Genomic DNA, 21479 nt, shown 5'->3' with positions numbered 1-21479 from the left:
TGGTTATTTCTAGGATTACAGTTGTTATCGCGAGATTTGGACAGCACAGGTGCGCGTATTTGGATGCTGGCACTGTGGATCCCTTCAAAGACTGTCAGAGTATAATGGTTTATTTAGAAACATTAACCATTTTACGCGCTGGTTTTTTGAAGAAACTGTGAAAGTTAATTTGATATTTTATTAAACACGTGAAAACACTGGCCTATACCTTAATTAAAACTGCAAAACGCTTTTCCAAATTGGATATTTTCCCGTTACTATCCCGTTATCCCCCATTGTTGCACCATATGCATCTGTTAAGCGCAGCCGCCTGTTAAAATACGTGCGTAATGCGTCATGCGCCACACACCACAGCTAAATAACGCGGCTTTATTACTGGAATAGAGCGGATATTTGGATTTTACGCAGAGCACGTGAAAGCGGCGAGACGGGGAGGAGAGAGCGCACAGCCAGGGCGAGCGAACGAGCGAGTGAGTGAGGGAGATTTCGTTCATCTGCGCGTTTTTTCTGTTCTGTGAGCTCTGCCTCCCTCTGTCGTGTCACTGGATATAGAGAAAGAGGAAGGAATATGGTTTCAACGGACGCTCCTCCCGCTGCACCTCCAAAAACCCTCCACTAACAAACGCGAAAGACCCACAGTGAGTCTTTAACAGCACCGTTATCCACCAGCCTGCAAGATCACTACACAGAGACACCTCAATGGGTAAGACTCATTGCTTTGTTAGATTATTTCATTGAAGCCTCTAGCGAGTAGTATATGCATTTAGATATGGATAGAAAAACGCCAGATGCGCTTCCCCATCCTCGCTCCACACCTTCTTGAATAGCTGCTCTCCCTCCCCTGGTGTTGCAGCATACACCAAGCAAACACATTTTATTCTTGACTAGATAGCAGCCAACGTGGGCGTGTATGCATGCAGGCTATACAGGCTGCATAGTGCAAGTGAGCAAAGCGAGGGGTCATTGATGAGTTACAGATGGTGACACGTTTGCATTGTGGCTCTGTATCTATAATATGGTTGGGTTGGGGGACTTCTACAACAAGGCATGGCTGACCGTAGCGTTCTTGTGTGTTATTGCATTGGACAGCATTGCCCAAGCTGTCCTCTGGAGCCTATGTCTCCCATACAGCTATTGTCAAACTTTGCACTGGAAATAGAAATAAAAAATGATTTATGATGGTAAAGAATAGCCAACAATAATGTTATAATGGGGAATGATATACTAGGACAAAGAGGGGACTGCCCTGAGAGATGTAATGTCATTCTAGGACTAAACGCAGGTCTACAACTAAAATGACCAGGACTGAAATGACTATAGCCCTACACCAGAACTAAAGCATACCTTAAACCAGGACCAGTGTGGCTCTAAAGTAAGACTAAAGCGGTAACCATTCATTTATATAGCTATACTTGTGTTAAGGCACGGCCTTAATAAGAAGTACATAGCTAGTATAATATTCTATACGTAGTTTGAGCTTCTTATTGGGACTTTTGCCTATTCAAAAGATGTAATATCTTGTATCGCATTGTTAATTGCTATGGCAGTGGTGCTAGATTTTCATCATTCTGCAACCCCTGACTTAAGCCAGTTTTATAAACAAGGTCTACAGGACCAAGCTATGACTAAACCAGGATTAGAAAGTGATCTTCATTTCTAAATATAAAATGTTAACCAATAGTATAACGAAACTACAGACGCTTCCTCTTGCTATTTCCACAGTTGTGTTAGGTACTTGCATCACAATGTCAGAACCTCTGTATATGTTGTAGCAGTTACAATGTTTAAAGAGTTGTACTCAAGAGTAAAATGCATTTGTGTAGCTTTGTAAACCCAATGTAATGCTCATAAGCCGCACTAGAAAAATGGCTTGTTGTTTATAAGCAGTTTATTGGTTGTCACATGCATTCAAACATTCCTTCAGATCAGCTTAAGCCTGGGAACAGTGGCTGGACAATCAATTAGCTCTGGTGTTAATGTTTAGCTCAAAAGCTATCTCAGTTTAACACAACACAACTTGCATTTAACCTCTTCCTCATTGAAAATAAGGAAGCACATGCTATGGTTTCCCATACAGCTCATGACGTTGTTCCTGTGAAAAGATGCTATAAAGATATAGCAGCTTGTGTAAAATGGAGGATAACAACATCACACCAGCAACTGTATAAACATCTAGGCAACATCTAATAATGTGTCCCAAACAGTTTCTCCCAAACACTTCTGCTAATATAAGTTAAATGTGAATGTAACCACAGTATGTAACTTTTAGCTAAAGAACAGACTAAAGTAAAAGCATATTTTTTTGTTTTTGTTTATTAAACCATTAATAAACATGCGTCCTTACTCTGAGTGGGCTTGCATCTCCACAAACCTGACTCTTATTTTGCCTGGATGAGGGACTCCTCCTGCTTGTTTCCATGGAAATGTTGCTCATTTGGCTATTGACCTTATTCAGTCCTGCCGACTTTTGCTGTAAATGCGACTAAACTGCACTTTCTTTGTGGTGGCACTCCTAGTTTAGCAGGACTCCTTTTCATTTCAATGCAGAATTTGAGAAAGGTTTTGCAGCTAAATATGATATAAAGTAGATAGATTTGTGTTCAGTGTTCATGTGCACGAACCAGGCATCAATGCGCTTACTCCCTGGGAGGCTTTAAAACGCCTCTAGTCCCTACAGAACTTATTTACTCAAGATAACCCCATGCGAAATAAAACAATCTGAATGACGATGGCGGTGCCCACGGTAACCTCTGCAATAAGGTGAATAATCTTCCACAGTATGACAAAAAACATCTCTATCTCCATGGAGAATGTTCTGAAGTATGGTTTTGACTTTTTATTTCCACAGAATCATGCAGGTGACACGCCACCTCCAGAAAGTTACATATTGTGCCTTTGACATAAACATAACATAAATTTAGCATTCATTCAATAGCATTCAGACACTATGATAAATGTTTTTACCAGTAGTGAGCCAGTTGCTTATTCTGTTGTACCATGGCTCTTTTGTATATATATTATATAGTTTTTGCTAATGCATCTTTATGGGAATATTGCCAATTACGTAAAGTTGATATTTGATCTGTACAACTTCAATGCAAAAGATTAAGAATATTATAATTTCTCTGTTATAGGCATCATTTAGTGCTAGATTTCTGTCCTGGTCGGGTTAAGTAATAGTCTCGCAGTTGAATACACTTCCAAATCAGCGACTTTGCAGTGTATTTTTAGTCATTCACATATTTCTGAGAGCATAGTAATTTGTGTTCCTAAGAGATCCTAATAGGTCTTTTAAAGCGTGTATTTCATTGCCAAATAACTTGCCATTATGAAATTAAGTCTAATTGAAATGAATGAGATTTAAACCATGGCATCCTCATAACTGCACCATTACTGACATATATACATGCAAACTGATCATTACAACGTAGCGACTATAATGCCTATTGCTTATTTACCTGCCGTGTTTTGACCTTTTGCTGTCACTGGTCGTCTTATTAGAAGAAAACACAAAGTTTCTTAATTTTCTAGACATCGTTTTATTTATTTATTTATTTATTTATTTGATAGGGACAATGCACATTAATGAACATCTGTTGTAAACAAATGTAAATATGCCGGATTATAGCTACAGAGCTAATTTACATCCGCAGTCCCCAGGCAGGTAAAAAGTACAACAAATACATCACATTAGTACAATATACAAGAGTTAAAAAGTGAGAAGTAGAGTAAAAAAAAAAAAAAAAGGTAAGAAAAGTAAGAAGGGAGGTCCATGTATTGATTAGTGATCACATGACTGATTTGATTTCAGCCAGAGTTTGAGTTGAGTTTTAAAAGTGAATAATGTGGAGCACTCTCTTATTTGAAACTGTATCTTCGTTGTTTACTGTATAATTCATGGAGTGTCCTAATAAATGAGTTGATTCTTTCACAAAATGGTTGCATATACTGTATAGCGGTAAGTGAATGAATAAAGATTTGAGGTATTTTCCTTGTTGTGTGGGAGTTGTGTGAATGTCTGTGATGAGAGGAGCAGGGACAGGACAGGAGGGGGTGGGTTTGACTCTCAGTGGGCTGCGATCCAACTGCACTGGTTCACAGAAGTACACAGCTGTGCTTAAAATCTTCAGCGAGTCTGCCAAGCATTTATGCAAGCTTTAAATATGTGGTTTAGATACTGTTAGAATTTACTAGAAAATGTACGTGCAGCTTTAGGCGCGTTTTGTAGCTTTAAATTACCAAACAAGCAAGTCTGTTTAGTGGGGCTGCAAGACTAATCGCTATTGGAGTCGCAAAAGCTGCAATAGTTAAAGTGTCATTATTATTTCCTCCACAAACAACAAAACATCCGGTCTGCATAAAAACTGCTAACCCTGTAGTTTAGATGTGCGCAAACATGTTCTGATATTCTTGTGAGTTCTGTGCAATTAAATATTTTTTTTTTCCCAAATCGTTTAGTCCTTTAGCTTTGTTTGGTCTTCTGGAATTATAAAGAATAGACGTTCGCCTAACCAAGCCTATATTTAAAGTGCATTTGACAGATTAATGTGTTTTTCTAATTATTACTTGGTTTGGTGGGAAAGTATCTGGTAAATATTTGTCATAGTTTTGTATTAGTTAAATGGCAGTTTGTGGAAGAAAACAAAAACTTGGAAAATACAGGAAGTAGCAGTAAGTTCTAAAACAGAATCCCTTTACCTTCATCTGTCATCAACTGGCTCTGTGCACAAAACCGCCCGGCAACCTCACTGTTAGCGTCAATACTTCCTGTCCAATTTTATCTCTGTGAGGTTTTTTCAAAGTCACGCTAAAATAAGTAAATATTTAAAGATGAGGCAGTGGACAGGAAGCTACGTGTGGATGTCACTAGTACACACTACACTAAAAACTACAGAAATAAAATGATACTTTACCGGAGGACTCTTGTGTGTCTCAGTGCTAATGCTAATGCAGATTTTGAGGTATAATCAATATTAAAACACCGCCACAAACTGTAAAAAAGTATTTTATATATTTAAAAAAAATGCATAGTCTTTATTTTAATTCATTTCAATTTGTAAAGATTGTTTATAGTATGTTTTCTGATTTTAATAAAAGTGGCTGTTAGCGTGCTGCTGTGCATGGAGTATTGAAGTGGACTAAAAGAGTGTAACGTCATCCATAACGTTGAGCTCCAGTCAAATGAAGCTCATCGAGGCTGGAGCAGTTATAGGGGCCAATTTGGAGACAAGTTCCATTTGTGGAATTCCAACCGTATCACCGGTATCATAGCAACCAAAGAACCAATCCGGAGCGAGGCTGTTGAAGGTAATGCCTCTTCCTGTCCGCACCGCTCATTTACCACAGTGCGTACACTTAGCAACGCTGTCAATCAAACCTGTTGCTAATGCTAGTGGGACTTGGGGAAAGAAGGCGCCTGATTTGTCTGTTTTTAATGTCCATATCTTGAAATATCTTGAAATAGTGAAATAAAAACACCAGGATCACGTAGAGCGGCTCAATGCAAACATTTTAAGACCAAAATGACGAGTCTGACAGCAGCAGTTACAGGGAGAGGAGCAACCATTTTCTAATGTAAAGTGAACTGGAGCCAGAGTCGATGGAGCCCAAAGTGCGTCCATGATCACTTCCTATTTGGAACACGGCGGCTAGCAGGTTAGCTATGTCCATTTATATATACAGTCTATGGCACTGAGCTTATTCCATCCAAAATACAGAGACAATTTACGAACAAGGAAGGCATTTTTAAAAATAATTAATTTAACAAAATAAAAGTGTCTAAATTACACAATAGTTAAGATTAGATGAATAAAATAAACAACACGTTTTTGGCCCTTGTTAACATTATGGTTGCTCTACGTATGTCATATGTGCTGCCCGTGTCCAAACAGGAAGCAAAATTATAAACTTCCCAAAAAATGACAAAACTACAAAAGACAAAGCAACATTTTTAGTAAAATCTAATCTAATAATGTTCACTGTGTTTTAGGGAAATGAGTAGTCTAACCTGTCATGTGCACTTTGAACATGAATCACCCAACTTGTCTTTGGGGTGTTGTTTTCCCCTCATAAAGTGGATTATAAAAGAGCTTTGTGTTAAAAATCAGACCACAGCATGCTATCTTCATCTTATCATCAAACATTCTAAAAATCAATACTGTGTGAGAAATAAGAGCCATGTGAGTCACTGTACGACACTTAAGCCCGCTTCACTTCTCCGTTTTAAAAAGCTGCTTTAAAGCTATACTAGTGGCCAAATGTGTGTAAATACAATGTGCCAAAGGGTTTGTGAGAACTATACCTACTTGACATGATTGGAATACCAAAAGAAATATTTTATCAGTAGATCAAAAAGCATAGCGTGCTCTTATAAAAATGGCTAGAAGTGAGGAAGGAGAGATGGGGAAATGTCTTTGCATTTGACCCATAGACTGTATATATAAATGGATATATTATAACTGCCACGTTCCAAATAGGAAGTGATCATGGACGCGCTTCCGGCTCCATCGACTCTGGCTCCAATTCACTTTCCAAACATTGAACTCGGCACCAAATCCACCCCTGTAACTGCTGTAGCCTCGATGAGCTTCATTTGACTGGAACTGAACGCTACTGGTGACGTCACATTCACTTATCCACTTCTTTATACAGTCTGTAGCTTCATTCAATGCCACTGTGGTAACCTGTCGGGAGCAGTGATGGGCGACAATAGTGCAGTATTATTTTTGAAATTGCAATTGTGATTAGATTTGTAGGATTATGTTCAGAGAGCGCATTGTAAACAACTTTAGAAGCATTAACGTTTGAGAGGAAACTGCAATCTGAACTGATAAATAAACCAATCCAAGCATCCCTCAGCATGTTTATAGAGGTCTAAACTACAATTTGCGATATTGTCTGGGGGCCCTTCTCTAGATCTTGAGCCATGATTTAATAGATTTAATTTGGAAATTCACTGCTTTTGAATATTAAAGCTGAACAATTATTTAACAATGTAATCAATATGCTGTTGTGCATCATTAGTTGCTGTTGTATTGGGGATTTGTAACATCATGGTCAAAGTCTTTCAACTCAGTGCTAATGGTGAGCCAGGTGCACTGATGCAACCAGTGGAAATGCATTTTGAATTTTTGCCCAGAATTTGAAACCTTATGTTTTATTCCTCTGGAGTCTTCTTACAAAATTTGTTCTGTCAATGGGATGTTCTGTGAATCTCAGCGAGGAGGGTTGTATGTTCAGTTCTATGGTTCGGCAGAGTGCAGTGTGCCATTGTCATTGCGTTAAAATTAAAACAGCCCAAATAATGAATAAAGAAAATGTAACTGTATCTGAGGTTGAGTTCACATTTGCACACTCTTCAGACTAAACTAAACCGGGAACTAAACTCCCAGACCATAACTAAACCGAAACGAGAACAAGTCAGGGCTAAATTAGGCTTTGAACATGGAAATTATGCAATCATTCTTACTGTGAGCGGAATTGTCTCCACTGATCTGACCTGTAACTGCATGCTTGTCTCCATAGCGATATATCACTTTAATGCCATACTTAACCGTATAGTGTCGGATGTCATCGCCGCCGATAGACTCGCGATTGCGGACTTTTCGTTACCGTAACTCAGCGACCAATTGTGCTTCATGTAAATTCAAACGGCGTCTCAAAGCAGAGGCATGGGGCTCTTTAAATATGTTACTGTCATTACGGTAATGTGCTTACGTTGTCCCTCGAAGATGACCAAAAATTAGGATGGATCTGTAAAATAGAGGAAGTTATGTGAAAAAAGGCAAAAGTACATGCTGATACTTCCTTTAACATGATTTTTTATGGCTATAAAAAGAAAAAAAAAAGTCTAGGTGAGCTATACTGGTCTATAAAGTGCTGTCGTAACGGTGCGGATAGGACCAAAGGATGCAGACCAGAGCAGTTTTAACAGTGTTTATTTACAGCGGTGAAAATGCAGTCTTTAAACAGGTCACAAGAGCAGGTACAGGAACCGGGGAACGGGAGACGGGTCAGGCGGGTGCGGTGCAGGTAGAGGCGGGCAGGACAGGACCAGGACGGGGATAGAAGCAGGTGCGGTACCAGGGCAGGCGGATCAGACGAAGACCAGAGCGGGGAGCGGGTGACAAACCAGAGACCAGGACCGGACAGGAGACGAGACGAGCAGGAGACGAGACGAGCAGGAGACGAGACGAGCAGGAGACGAGACGAGCAGGAGACAAGACGAGCTGGAAGCGATACCGGGACTGGAACGTGGCGGCAGGAGCTGGGCGAGTAGAGGCAGGAATCTGGAGGGTGCATAAATCCAAATGAGCATTTGCCGGAAAGTACCATATAACAAAGCTTAGCAAGAAACATTCACGTTTTACACGCGGACGGTCTGGCACCGAGTGTAGACTGCCAAGCCTTCTTGTACTCAGCAGCAGGTGGTGGTGATTAGGCTGATGCACCCCAGGTGTGCACGGGAGGAGTCAGGCACTCCACCCAGCTCCAGACACACAGGTAGGGGAGGGGGAGAGAGCACGGGAGGACAGGGAAACTGACATCATGACAGTACCCCCCCCCTAAGGTCCACCTCCTGGTGGACCCCCAGGCTTGTCAGGATGAGCGCGGTGGAAGTCTCTCACCATGTCGGGGTCCAGAATGCGTGCTCTGGGCACCCAGGATCGCTCCTCCGGACCGTAACCCTCCCAATCGACGAGGTACTGGAGGCCCCTACCACGGCGACGAACGTCAATCAGGCGGCGGACGGTGAACGCCGGGTGGCCGTCAATGACTCGGGCGGGCGGTGGGGGATCGGCCGGAGGGCACAGGTCGCTGGTCCGGACTGGTTTAACCTGGGAGACGTGAAAGGTCGGATGAATCCGGAGAGACGGGGGTAACTGGAGGCGCACCGCCGATGGATTTATGATCCTCATGATCTTAAACGGTCCCAGGAATCGGGGGGACAGCTTACGGGAGTCCGTCTTCAGCGGGACCGTCTTGGCGGAGAGCCAAACCATCTGGCCAGGTTGGTATACGGGCGCCGGGACACGGTGGCGATCGGCCGTCGCCTTAGTGCGCGCTCCAGCCCGAAGAAGGGCCGCCCTGGCCTTCTTCCAGATCCGGCGACAGCGCTGGAGATGGCGCTGAACAGACGGGACGGCGAGGTCCCTCTCCTCCGTGGGAAAGAGAGGGGGTTGATATCCCAGCGATGCCTCGAAGGGGGACATACCAGTGGCGGAACTCACGAGGGAGTTGTGAGCATACTCTATCCAGGGCAGGTGAGTACTCCAGGTCGCGGGGTTGGCGGAGGCTGTGCACCGTAGGGCCGACTCCAGGTCTTGGTTGGCCCGCTCCGTCTGCCCATTAGATTGTGGATGGAACCCGGACGTGAGGCTAACCGTGGCCCCCAAACCGTCGCAGAAAGACCGCCATACCTGAGAGGTGAATTGGGTCCCTCTGTCGGACACGATGTCCACCGGGATGCCGTGGAGTCGGAAGACATGACTGGTCAGCTGGTCGGCAGTTTCTTTGGCTGTGGGGAGCTTAGGCAGGGCAACGAAATGGGCGGCCTTGGAGAAGCGGTCCACAATGGTGAGAACCACCGTGTTCCCCTGGGAAGGGGGAAGGCCCGTCACGAAGTCCAAGGCGATGTGGGACCAAGGGCGACGAGGAACTGGGAGAGGATGCAAGAGACCAGAAGGGGGTGAGTGGGAGGCCTTGGCCCGAGCACATACCTGGCAGGCGGCGACATAAGCCCGGGTGTCTGTGTCCATCGTGGGCCACCAGAAGCGTCTCCTGAGGAGGGAGAGAGAGCGACCGGCACCAGGATGGCAGGCGAAACGGGAGGCATGGACCCACTGGAGCACCTGAGACCGGACAGAATCGGGAACAAACAGTTTACCTGGAGGGCCGTTACCTGGGTCGGGGTCGTTGGTCTGGGCCTCTCGGACGGTGTCCTCGATATCCCAATGGACCGCGGCCACCACACACGAGGAGGGAATAATTGTTTCTGCGGTGACCGGGCTATCCTCCAGGGCGAACTGGCGGGAGAGGGCATCGGGTTTGACGTTCCGAGATCCGGGGCGGTAGGTGAGGAGAAAGTTGAAGCGGCTGAAGAAGAGGGACCAACGAGCTTGACGGGGATTGAGGCGCCTGGCGGACTGGATGTACTCCAAATTTTTATGGTCGGTCCAGACGATGAATGGTTGCTCCGCCCCTTCGAGCCAGTGGCGCCACTCTTCCAAGGCCAGCTTTACGGCAAGGAGCTCCCGATCCCCCACGTCATAATTGACCTCGGCCGAGGACAATCGCCGGGAAAAGAAGGCGCAGGGACAGAGGCGGTTGTGGGGGTCGAACCTCTGCGAAAGCACGGCCCCCACTCCCGAGTCGGAGGCGTCGACCTCCACGATGAATTGCCGTGAAGGGTCGGGCTGGTGCAGGATGGGAGCGGAGGTAAATAGTCTCTTAAGCTTCTCGAAGGCTGTCTGCGCCTCAGGAGACCAGGCAAACGGCAAAGCAGGAGAGGTGAGTTTAGTTAAGGGCGAGATAACCCTACTAAAATCCCGGATGAAACGTCTATAAAAATTGGCAAAGCCGATAAATCTCTGGAGCTGTCTCCGGCTGGTAGGAACGGGCCACTCAGTGACAGCCTGGATCTTTTCAGGGTCAGCTCTTACTTGGCCCCGCCCCACAATGAAGCCCAAAAAGCTGACCTCCTCTGCGTGAAACTCGCATTTCTCAGCTTTCACGAACAGTTTATTCTCGAGGAGGCGCTGGAGAACCTGGCGAACGTGCTGATGATGCTCCTGGGGGGACCGCGAGAAAATCAAGATGTCATCCAAGTAAACAAAGACGAATCGGTTAAGGAAATCACGGAGCACATCGTTGATGAGGGCTTGGAATACGGCAGGGGCGTTGGTGAGACCGAAGGGCATAACCAAGTATTCGAAATGTCCCAGGGGTGTCTTGAAGGCCGTCTTCCATTCGTCTCCCTCCCTGATGCGCACCAGGTGGTACGCATTCCGCAAATCCAACTTTGAGAAGATGGTCGCACCGTGGAGGGGCGTAAATGCCGAGTCCAGTAAGGGAAGCGGGTATTTATTCTTTACAGTTATATTGTTCAGACCCCGGTAATCAATGCAAGGCCGCAGGGATTTGTCCTTCTTAGCCACAAAGAAGAACCCCGCTCCCACGGGTGAAGTGGACGGGCGGATGATTCCGGCAGCCAGGGACCCACGGATATAGTCCTCCATTGACTCGCGTTCAGGTTTAGACAGGTTATATAGCCTGCTAGATGGTAGTGGGGCACCCGGCAGGAGGTCAATGGCGCAGTCATATGGACGGTGGGGCGGTAAAGAGAGGGCCTTGCTCTTGCTAAAAACCTCCCCCAGGTCGTGATATTCAGCAGGCACCGAGGACAGATTGGGGGTGTCTGGGGACGGATCAGCGACAGGAACGGACCTCCCGGCCGGAGGGAGGGCGGACCGAAGGCACTTGGCGTGGCAATCGGGACTCCAGCCCGAAACTCCGCCCCTGGCCCAATCGAAAACAGGGTTGTGGGCGCGTAGCCAGGGGTAACCAAGGACCAGAGGAGAAGCGGAGGAGGACAGGACATGAAACTGACGGTTCTCTTGGTGGTTGCCGGACAGAATCACGGTGACAGGTTCTGTGATGTGAGTGATGTGCCCCAGAAAACGTCCATTGAGCCCCTGGGCATTTAAGGGGCGTTCGAGGGGCTCCAGGTAGACCCCGAGCTGCTCCGCGACTTGGGCATCAATAAAGTCCCTCTCAGCCCCGGAGTCGATAAGGGCGGAAACGCATAAGGTCTCTGTGCGAACGCACAGGGTGGCGCTGAGCCGCAGTCTATTAGAAGAGTCCAGGATGTGTTGCTCGCCCACCAGTACTCCCAGTGCTACTGGTGGGCCCCCCCTTTTGGCCGAACTGGGCAAGTGACCACATAATGTCCGCGCTCACCGCAGTAGAGGCAAGCCCCGGCCAGACGACGCCTCCGTTGACGCTCCTCGGCCGACACAAGGGTCCTGTCGAGTTGCATGGGCTCATCCGGCGGGGGCGGGGCAGCGCGTGGCTCCGGCGGGACCGGTGACCGGCGTCTCTCTCGGCGACGAGCCCGTAGGCGGTTGTCTATACGGTGAGTGAGGGAGATGAGGGTCCGCAGGTCGGGGGGTTCGTCCCGGGAAACCAATTCATCTTTCAAAGTCTCGTTCAGGCCCCGCACAAACACAGCCCGCAGCGCGCTGTCCGTCCAGTCCAGCTCCGCCGCATGTGTCCAGAATTCAATGGAATAATCCGCTACCGTCCTGGAGCCCTGGCTGAGAGTCAATAACCGGGAGGCAGCATTGTCCTGGTAGTGCGGGTGGTCAAACACCAGCTTAAACGTGGACACAAATTCATTAAAATCCAGGCTATCCACAGACGTCTTCATTAGGCGCGCCTCTGCCCACTGGAGAGCTCTGCCCCGGAGTAATCCACATATATATCGGATCTTGGTGGCCCCCGAGCTGAAACGAGAAGGGCATTGCTGGAACATGAACTCGCACTGGAACAGGAATCCGCGACAGAGGTGAGGTTGTCCAGCATACGGCTCCGGATCCGTGCCTCTCGGCTCCGGGAGGCGTGGCGGCGCTCCGGCTGCAGCAGGCGGGGTGACGAGGAGCGCGGCCACCTGGTGGTTAAGCTGTGCCACCTGCTGGGACAATGTCTGATTTAGCTCCAATAGAGTCCGAATGGATTGTTCATGCTGACCCAGCACCGCCTCGGGGTGAGAGTGCGTGAGGCGGCGCGTCTGGTCCGGATCTGAGCCTGCTTGGTCCATAGTGGCCAGACCGTTCTGTCGTAACGGTGCGGATAGGACCAAAGGATGCAGACCAGAGCAGTTTTAACAGTGTTTATTTACAGCGGTGAAAATGCAGTCTTTAAACAGGTCACAAGAGCAGGTACAGGAACCGGGGAACGGGAGACGGGTCAGGCGGGTGCGGTGCAGGTAGAGGCGGGCAGGACAGGACCAGGACGGGGATAGAAGCAGGTGCGGTACCAGGGCAGGCGGATCAGACGAAGACCAGAGCGGGGAGCGGGTGACAAACCAGAGACCAGGACCGGACAGGAGACGAGACGAGCAGGAGACGAGACGAGCAGGAGACGAGACGAGCAGGAGACGAGACGAGCAGGAGACAAGACGAGCTGGAAGCGATACCGGGACTGGAACGTGGCGGCAGGAGCTGGGCGAGTAGAGGCAGGAATCTGGAGGGTGCATAAATCCAAATGAGCATTTGCCGGAAAGTACCATATAACAAAGCTTAGCAAGAAACATTCACGTTTTACACGCGGACGGTCTGGCACCGAGTGTAGACTGCCAAGCCTTCTTGTACTCAGCAGCAGGTGGTGGTGATTAGGCTGATGCACCCCAGGTGTGCACGGGAGGAGTCAGGCACTCCACCCAGCTCCAGACACACAGGTAGGGGAGGGGGAGAGAGCACGGGAGGACAGGGAAACTGACATCATGACAAGTGCTCAGTCCTTAAAAATAACCATGCCTCTGCTTTGAGACGCCGTTTGAATTTACATGATAGCACAATTGGTTGCCGAGTTACGGTAATGGAAAGTCTGCAACCACGAGTCTATCGGTAGCAATAGCATCCAACGCTATAGGGTTAATGCCGTAGTGTGGAACATTCCAGGCATCTTCATGGTGCCATTCTGGTTTTTTTCAGATCCTCTAAATCTGCACCTTTCTCTTCTGGCATCTAGTCATTTCATCTTGGTATGTTTGTCTGTATCTCTCAGGTGATACTTAGGTAGCTCTTTGGTTTGTTTCTTGTTTAGGACTACAGTGGAAATTATGTGGTCCATTTTAAGCTCTAGAGTAGACCTCTTATACTTTATATATAGACTCTGAATATACTTATTATATAGATCTGGTAAAAGCCAAATTGTTTCTTTTGTGGTACTTGGTATGAAAAGTTTGAGAGTCACTGGCCTGTTGTGTATATCCTGGGTTTTATTTTTCTCAGATGGACTTGTGCTGGATGTGTTTAGTCTTTGTCTTTGGTTTACACTGCAGTGTGCTGTGCAGCTGTTCACATGAGCTCCATTCCAGTTCCTGTTCAACGCTTCGGACACTTTTGCTCTTCATGTTCTGGAGGTGTGAAATACAAAACCACTGTCATTTTGTCAATACTGGTTTTAGGAGACATTAGTGTGCAGACCCGACACACATTTAATAGTATGTGGCAAAAGTCAAAAGAATCTCCTACAACCTGAATATATTTAGCATGATCTTGAGCTGTATCTTTCACAAATATAAAACACATAGACTAGTACACACCCATGGACCACTATGAACCTACTGGACACTGAGGGATTACACAGATGTAAGGACACATGGGAATATAAAAGAAAGTACTACTTGAAAATCACATTCTATTGTCTCAAGAAAGAGTGTTTTTTTAGCATCGTGGAATCAGTATTGAATATTGAGTCTATTCCTTAATGAAATCAAGTCTGAAATTTTAATATCGTGACAACTAATACAAATAGACTTTAAATGTGTTTTATATAACTTTAAAAAAATGATTACAATTATAATTACAATCTGCAATACCATCCGTAGCGTAGTTTTGTTTTAAATTAATATACAAGTATTACCCTGTCTGACTTTTATTTTGAGCCTCATTTGTATAAGTAGTTCTTGAGGTTCAAATATAATATATTTTCCACTCTTTTTTCCCCATAGACTTTAGGAAATATTCAAATATTTAGATTTCAGAGGCATCATGGAGGCTAACCCTCTATGTGTAACTAAACTTATCTGTAATGCGGTTGTTTTAAGTCTAAAAACACATTTAAAACACAAGGTTCTACTTTGCATTTTATAGAAACAGACTTTAAATAAAATGATAGGTCTTACCACATGGCTGATTATCCTCGAGCAAGCGTTCGACCTTTTAATATTAATGACTATTGTAAAGTGTGTGGGAAAAATTAATGGGAAATTTTGTTCCGTAATCGTGGGGTGAGCGATCACTATAAAGTGTTTTATTGTCTGATAATCAGGAAGTGCCTTGGCTTTCTATTTGTTGTTAGCTTTACAGTGGCAAAACTCCACTGTGGTTATATTATTATTATTATTTATTGACCCGTTCAGTTACGCTCAGGCCTATTCAGTTTGAAGTGACATTTTCGCAGCAGTTACAGTTCCTGTTTGCAGCACATTTGGCTTTATCTCAGCGTTTCACATTATAACGTTCAACACCTCTAGCGCTGGTGTCGAGTACCAAGCCACAAGCTGCGTCGTGATCTTATGTGTACTGTAAAAGATGTCACAAATATTAACTTTTAGTGCGAATAAAACACTTGTTCAATATTTTCATTTATTTACACTGCCATATTTATTTCTACCATTAGAGCCGCATAATATAATGTCATTTGTAACGTGTCGGTCCTGTTTTTTTAGTGTTAAGTTGGACTTGTTAAGTGTCTAGTGAGTGTTCTTTAAAGGTGCACTATGTAACTTTTCTGCTGGAGGATCTACCAAAAGCTTGCTCCATGAAGGTGTTATCATTTTGCCTGGAATGTTTCAGAGTAGGACATTATGCCTATCTATAATTTATTCAGTTGCTCAAAAATAACTTGAAAACTTGTATTGTTACTGTGAGCGGCGTCGCCTCTCCACAGATCTGAAATGGCCTGATGGCATGATCTGCTTGTCCCCATTGAGGCAGTTAAGTTTAATGTCTAATACTGTAGAACCTTTCCGGCAACATCACTATGGAGACAAGCAGATGGGGTTGGGAATTCCTTCACTGGAAAAGTTGCATAGTGTACCTTTAATTTCACTGCACGTAAGTATATTAAAATAAGCAAGCGATAATTATTAAATATTGCAAGTTATTCTGTAATGGTGACATAGATATATATAATATTTTGATGTATATTTAAATCAGACACTGTTTTAGCTCCAGAATCTCACAGCTGTTCTCAGAAATGGTTAATTAATGTTACTGTTGCTATAGTGATTAACAATTTAAAAACATAAAAATATTAATAGCTTTTGAGTGAGAAAGAGTCCTCAAAACGCCTATAGCAGGAAGCTGAAACCCATGCGTAGGTCCTCTCTCCCCCACCATGTCTCAAAGTGAGACTGACGCGATTTGCACGAAAAATGCCACAACAAATCAACTCAGCGCACTCCCCCTCCTCCTCCACACTGTAACTGTACTGCACTACATCAGGCCATAGACACCAGTACATCTTCTCCAAGATCTGAGCGAGCAGTAGTGCCACGTCTCTCACTCCCACTCTGCAAAAAAGCTATGTTTATCTAGAGTAGTGCTTCTCAAACTGTGGTATGCAGACTCCTCTTCAGTTTCAGTATTAACTTTTGTCCAACTATATATAGACGATAAACGATTATATTCAAACCAAATCATGAAGCTGAATTATCCACCAAAAAGTATTTTAAATGTACAATATTGTTAAAAATATGAGCTGCAGTAAATACATAACAGAATGCAACACTTTAGTGAGTTTGTATCAATAATGAGTCATACAAGTTATGTGTTCAACCTTCTACAACTCAGATCTATGCAACTTTTTGACTTTTTCTCATTCAAAATATAGTATACAGTTGTCCCTCACTATATCGCGGTTCACCTTTTTGCGGTCTCACTGTTTCTCAGCTTTTTTGGTGCAATTTTACATGCTTTTTACAGTGTATGAACGCACATTGTGTTCTGCGTCCTGATTGGTTAAGGGACTGTAGATCATCGTCCATCAGTCTCCTCCGTGCCGTGTCTCCTGTACAGTACAGAATGTGTTCAGACAAATTTACATAAATGTTTGATCGACACTACAGCAGAGCGGCGCCAGAACGAAGAGGCAAGGTCAGAGGAAATGTAAAATACTCTTGAGTCACTATTAATTAATTAAACAAGAGAGAAATGTGAGAAAATGTTAATACCTGTGTGAGAAAAGTGTATAAAGTGTGTGGTGAGGGGTTTTACAGCTGCAAAACATAGAGAATAATTGTAAAAAAATAAAGCTGATACTTCACGGATTTCGCCTATTGCGGGTTATTTTTAGAACGTAACCCCCGCGATAAACGAGGAACCACTGTACTTTGTTTTTAATTGTTAATAGCCATAACAACAAGCATAAATTTTGTATATAATTGTAAAACCCATGAGTAGAGATGTTGTTCAAAATGAGATTGCAATAAAAATAAATAAATTAAAAAAAAACCATATTAGCTTTTATAGTGTTTAAACATCTCTATATTAATAAGTTCTATATAAATGAGCACCCACATTGAAAACTTTAGCACCCGCTTAGCTCCTCAGACCAAAAATGTCTGGCACCGCCCCTAGTGCTGTGGTTTCAATTTCCTTAGGTGTCACATCCATTCATCTGAAGATGTGATTTTAAATTACTTGTTACGCTTTGATGAGACAAAAACATACATTTTATGCTCCTATATTCTCCTTGTGGCAATATTTCCAACTAAAGTAAGTAAGTTATCCTTCAGTTCACTTCAATTCAAGTGGAATTGTTTTAAACCACTGGAACTAATTTTGTTTTAAATATAGCAAGAAAAGGATGTTTAACAAAAAAAAGTGTTTCCGCAGTGTAGTAATCGCCATCTTAAATCTTAAAATCCACACAGTCTGATCTGAATTGTGCTTGGAATAAAACCATTATAACTTTTGGAAATATTTGGACAGTCACACATGTTCAGAATAAACCATCAATCCTTATCAAATCAAGACAATATTTTAGACCCAACTCAGCCATTTTTTATAATTTTTTATTTTTTATTTTTTTTTGCTGCAGTGCACTCTTCAGCAAGAATCCTCTTTATTTGAACTGGCTGAAATTATTCCCACAAACTATATAATCAAATCATATCTGAACATGTGAATTACAGATTATGAATAAACTCCAGGCAGTTAAACATATTGTCACGTATAAATACTTTTGAGTCATCTCTCGCCAGTATCACATCCTCTCCATCTGAAGTGGAGCGTTGGCACTGCTTGCTCAGCTGGTTTATATTTTAACGCCTTCCAGTCATGTCTCCACTGAACCCCTAATGCCAGATTAACTGTGTGTGCATCTTAACTAAGCGTGAGATGGAGCCGCATAAAATGAGAGTGTGTGATGACCTTGGAGAGATAGTATATATGACATTCACACAGTACCGAGATACAAGTAAGAGGTTGTATATGGAGCATTGTTTTCAAACTCGAGTTGATTTGACACTCGGTACAGATTCTGATATCACAACGACAATTACAAACACTCTTTCTTAGATGATAGAATATGATTTTCAACATTGAATGGTAGTACTTTCTTTTATATTCCCATGTGTCCTTATATCTGTGTACTCCCTCAGTGTCCAGTAGGTTCATAGTGCCTTATACTTGTTCTGATACAGTCATATAAATGGACATCACTAACCTGCTAGTCCACTTCTTTATACAGCTCATACAGCTCAAGATCATTCTAAAGATATTCAGGAAAGGTTCATTTCTGTCCTGTGAATGTGACTTTTTTAGTATCGATACCTGCTCAAATGAGTATCTTGTTTCGATACCAGTTTTAGTATCTGTTAATAGCTGTTTTTCGATACTTCTGACAACCCTAATAAGGAGCCAAGATATTTATTTGTAGTAGCTGGAAATATAGTTCTTCTGATTGGGTAGCATTACATTTGTAGAGTCTGTGTAATCCCTCAGTCGTCCAGGTCTGATCCATGGTAAAAGCCAAAAGTAAAATCTGTCAACTGGACGTAAAGTTGTAGGAGTGAAGACGTTTCGCAGCTTCTTCAGTTGTGGTGAACAGAAGAACTCTAGAACTGAAGAAGCGGCTTGGCATTGCATAAATTGATCAAAATAGTTTGTTGTAAGAATACAAAATGCATTTACATAAATTGGTGATATCTTTTAGTCCTACTGGTTTATTAAAGTAAGTGTGTGTGGGCTTTAGTGTAGTGCATTTGATTAATCTTTACATTACCTTATATTTGGTTTGGTTTAGAAACTGGAAGAATATATTCTGTTTTTTGGACTCAAACAACTCATTACTTTATTATTGTCAGAATTTCATTCTTCAAATTATGTTTCCTTTGCCAGACTTTTGCTATACTCAACTGTAGTTATTGCAGTTATTAATGCACTTGTGTCCATTGAGATGTTGCTTTGCTTAGATTGTTTCACATTATGGCATTAAACTTGGCTATCTCCATGGAGACAAGTAGATGATGATTCAATTCCAGGCCAAGTTAAATGTCATAATACATGTATGTCAATGTATTTATCAATAAAAACATGCAGGTTTAAAGCTTATTATTCAGCATTCCAGACATATCATCTCCATGGAGACAATCAAGTGACAGACCAGGTTAGATTGGGCACCTTTAAAAAACTGCTAGAGTAAACATCAAACTGCACCTTGAACTTCACAATCACAGGAAAACTGCACTTACAAAACTGTCTTCAATATACTTAAAAAATCAACAGACTTATTCCCTTCTGTTACTTAGAAATCGGGACCTTGACTCACAACAAACTGTTGTATTCTTTTACAAGTCAAGAACAAAAAGAACCTTCAGAAATCTTTTGTATTTGTTTGTCTCACAAACATTCATAACACAATATCCCTTTTTATATCAAATTAATGAGCATAAACTAGAGGCTTTGGTGCAGGACAGGCCTATGTCAACCTTGTAATTGCCCAATACATCATTTGAACACAATTGTTTTTTCACTGCAAAATCAATATCACAATTCATTAAACATTTTACTTTCATTACCCTTTATAAATTATGCAGGATACAATTTATGCTTTTGGGAAGTGGCCATTGGTTTCTGAGTCATTGCTATTTCCCTGAACATTTCAAAGCAGGATTAAACCTCAGTTCCCCTGTGCTCTGATACACTGTGAGGAAAGTGACACATTGGTAGCATTTTTACAGGCATTACCGTCTGTGGAAACGCGTCATGTGATGTTTGTGCAATGTTGATAGAGGAATAGACAGGGAGAAGAAGAAAGGTGCCCTGTTATTTTCTCTAAATATTAGCTGGCGGTTTGAAGTTTCAGGCCTCAAAGGTTTAAAGTGGAGCGTGAGTGATGTTATGTAAGGAATCATCTTCTTTGCAATCCTTATTTGTGAAGTAGACCGTCGTGTCTGTTTTGATACGCTACAAATAGGGTGGTTTTTCGCTAAGTGGTTCCTCCGCTTTGACAACCATCGATTCATTGAAAGTTGTAGAATAAACTATCGTCCAAGACAACTGTTTTGGTACAGAAGGAATATATTTGTGGTTGGCAGGCAAATAAATATCTTATCTGAGAATGTACCAGAAAAATTGCTGCTTCAGGGAGCGGTTCCAAGATATGGGTTAAGCTGATACCCGTTTGGTCCTAGAAAATGATGTATTAAGATGATTTACCGGCAGATTTTGACCAAGAAAATCATTGTTTGAACTTTTACACAAAGCTGATCTGTAGTTAGTTGAAGAACAAATAATAATACTACAGTAAGATCCATTTTGTTAATAGACTGTGCACAATTACGCCCGGCAACCTCACTGTTAGCGTCACTACTTCCTGTCCAATTTTATCTCTGTGGGTTTTTTGCAGAGTCAAGCTAAAATGAATAAATATTTAAAGATGAGGCAGTGGACAGAGAGCTGAGGGGGGATGTCACTGACAACATGTTAAAAACGACAAAAATAAAACGAATACTTCACCAGAGGACTGCGCTAATGCTAATTTTGAAGCATAAATATTAATACAACACCACAAACTGAAGTATTCTACATTTAAAAACAATCTGGTAGTCCTTATTTTAATTAATTTGAGTTTTAATAGGTTGGTTATTTTATATTTCACACCTTTAATAAAAGTTAGCATAAGCTTTGAGACACAGCAAGCTAGCTAGCGTCCTGCTGTGCATCGAGCCAAGTCTGTTTTAAAGAAATAAATGTTAATTTTGAGTCTCTGCACTGGTATCAGCTGATATCTGCAGATACTCACAGCTCAAGTATTGATATTGGCAAATCTAATCACACTCGCAATATCTGTCAGAATCAAATTTTTCTGAGTTTGTGCAAATTTGCTTTAATTAGGCCTGTCATGATAACAAAATTTTTAAGTACGATATATTGCGGGAAAATATAGATAATAAAGGATAATATTAAAAACCATTATGCCACTGACTCCATCACTTTAAAGCAGGATTTTCCCCACAAAACTCTTCTATATGTGCAGTATTATTCAACATGGGGTGCAATAGATATATGAAACACTTAATACCATTAAGTAAATTAAGATAAATTATTTATTCTACGGCTCTCTACTGCTCAAAGCTTCAGAAAAGTACAAAACATTCGCAACTAATACAAAGAAACAGTACTCATGATAAATGTTGACCCCAAAAAACTATTGTTCCATCTAATATATATTGAAGTATAAATCGT

General features: G+C 42.9%; 1 protein-coding gene across 2 annotated transcripts in view; it reads left to right on the top strand.

Annotated features, from left to right (window-relative positions):
* The first annotated feature begins 562 nt into the window (after nucleotides 1–562).
* sh3kbp1 (SH3-domain kinase binding protein 1) overlaps nucleotides 563–21479 on the top strand; it is a 65112-nt gene continuing 44195 nt past the window's right edge. The window contains exon 1 of one of the 2 annotated variants that reach the window (XM_055230096.1): nucleotides 563–703. In XM_055230096.1, the coding sequence (XP_055086071.1) occupies nucleotides 700–703 (4 nt within the window). In that variant the 5' untranslated portion in view covers nucleotides 563–699. The remainder of the gene's footprint in view (nucleotides 704–21479) is intronic. The other variant, XM_033986113.2, reaches the window with a different exon arrangement.

Source organism: Periophthalmus magnuspinnatus, chromosome 20 (assembly GCF_009829125.3).
Source record: "Periophthalmus magnuspinnatus isolate fPerMag1 chromosome 20, fPerMag1.2.pri, whole genome shotgun sequence".
Classification (NCBI taxonomy): domain Eukaryota; kingdom Metazoa; phylum Chordata; class Actinopteri; order Gobiiformes; family Gobiidae; genus Periophthalmus; species Periophthalmus magnuspinnatus.
This window is presented reverse-complemented; position numbering and strand designations above follow the sequence as displayed.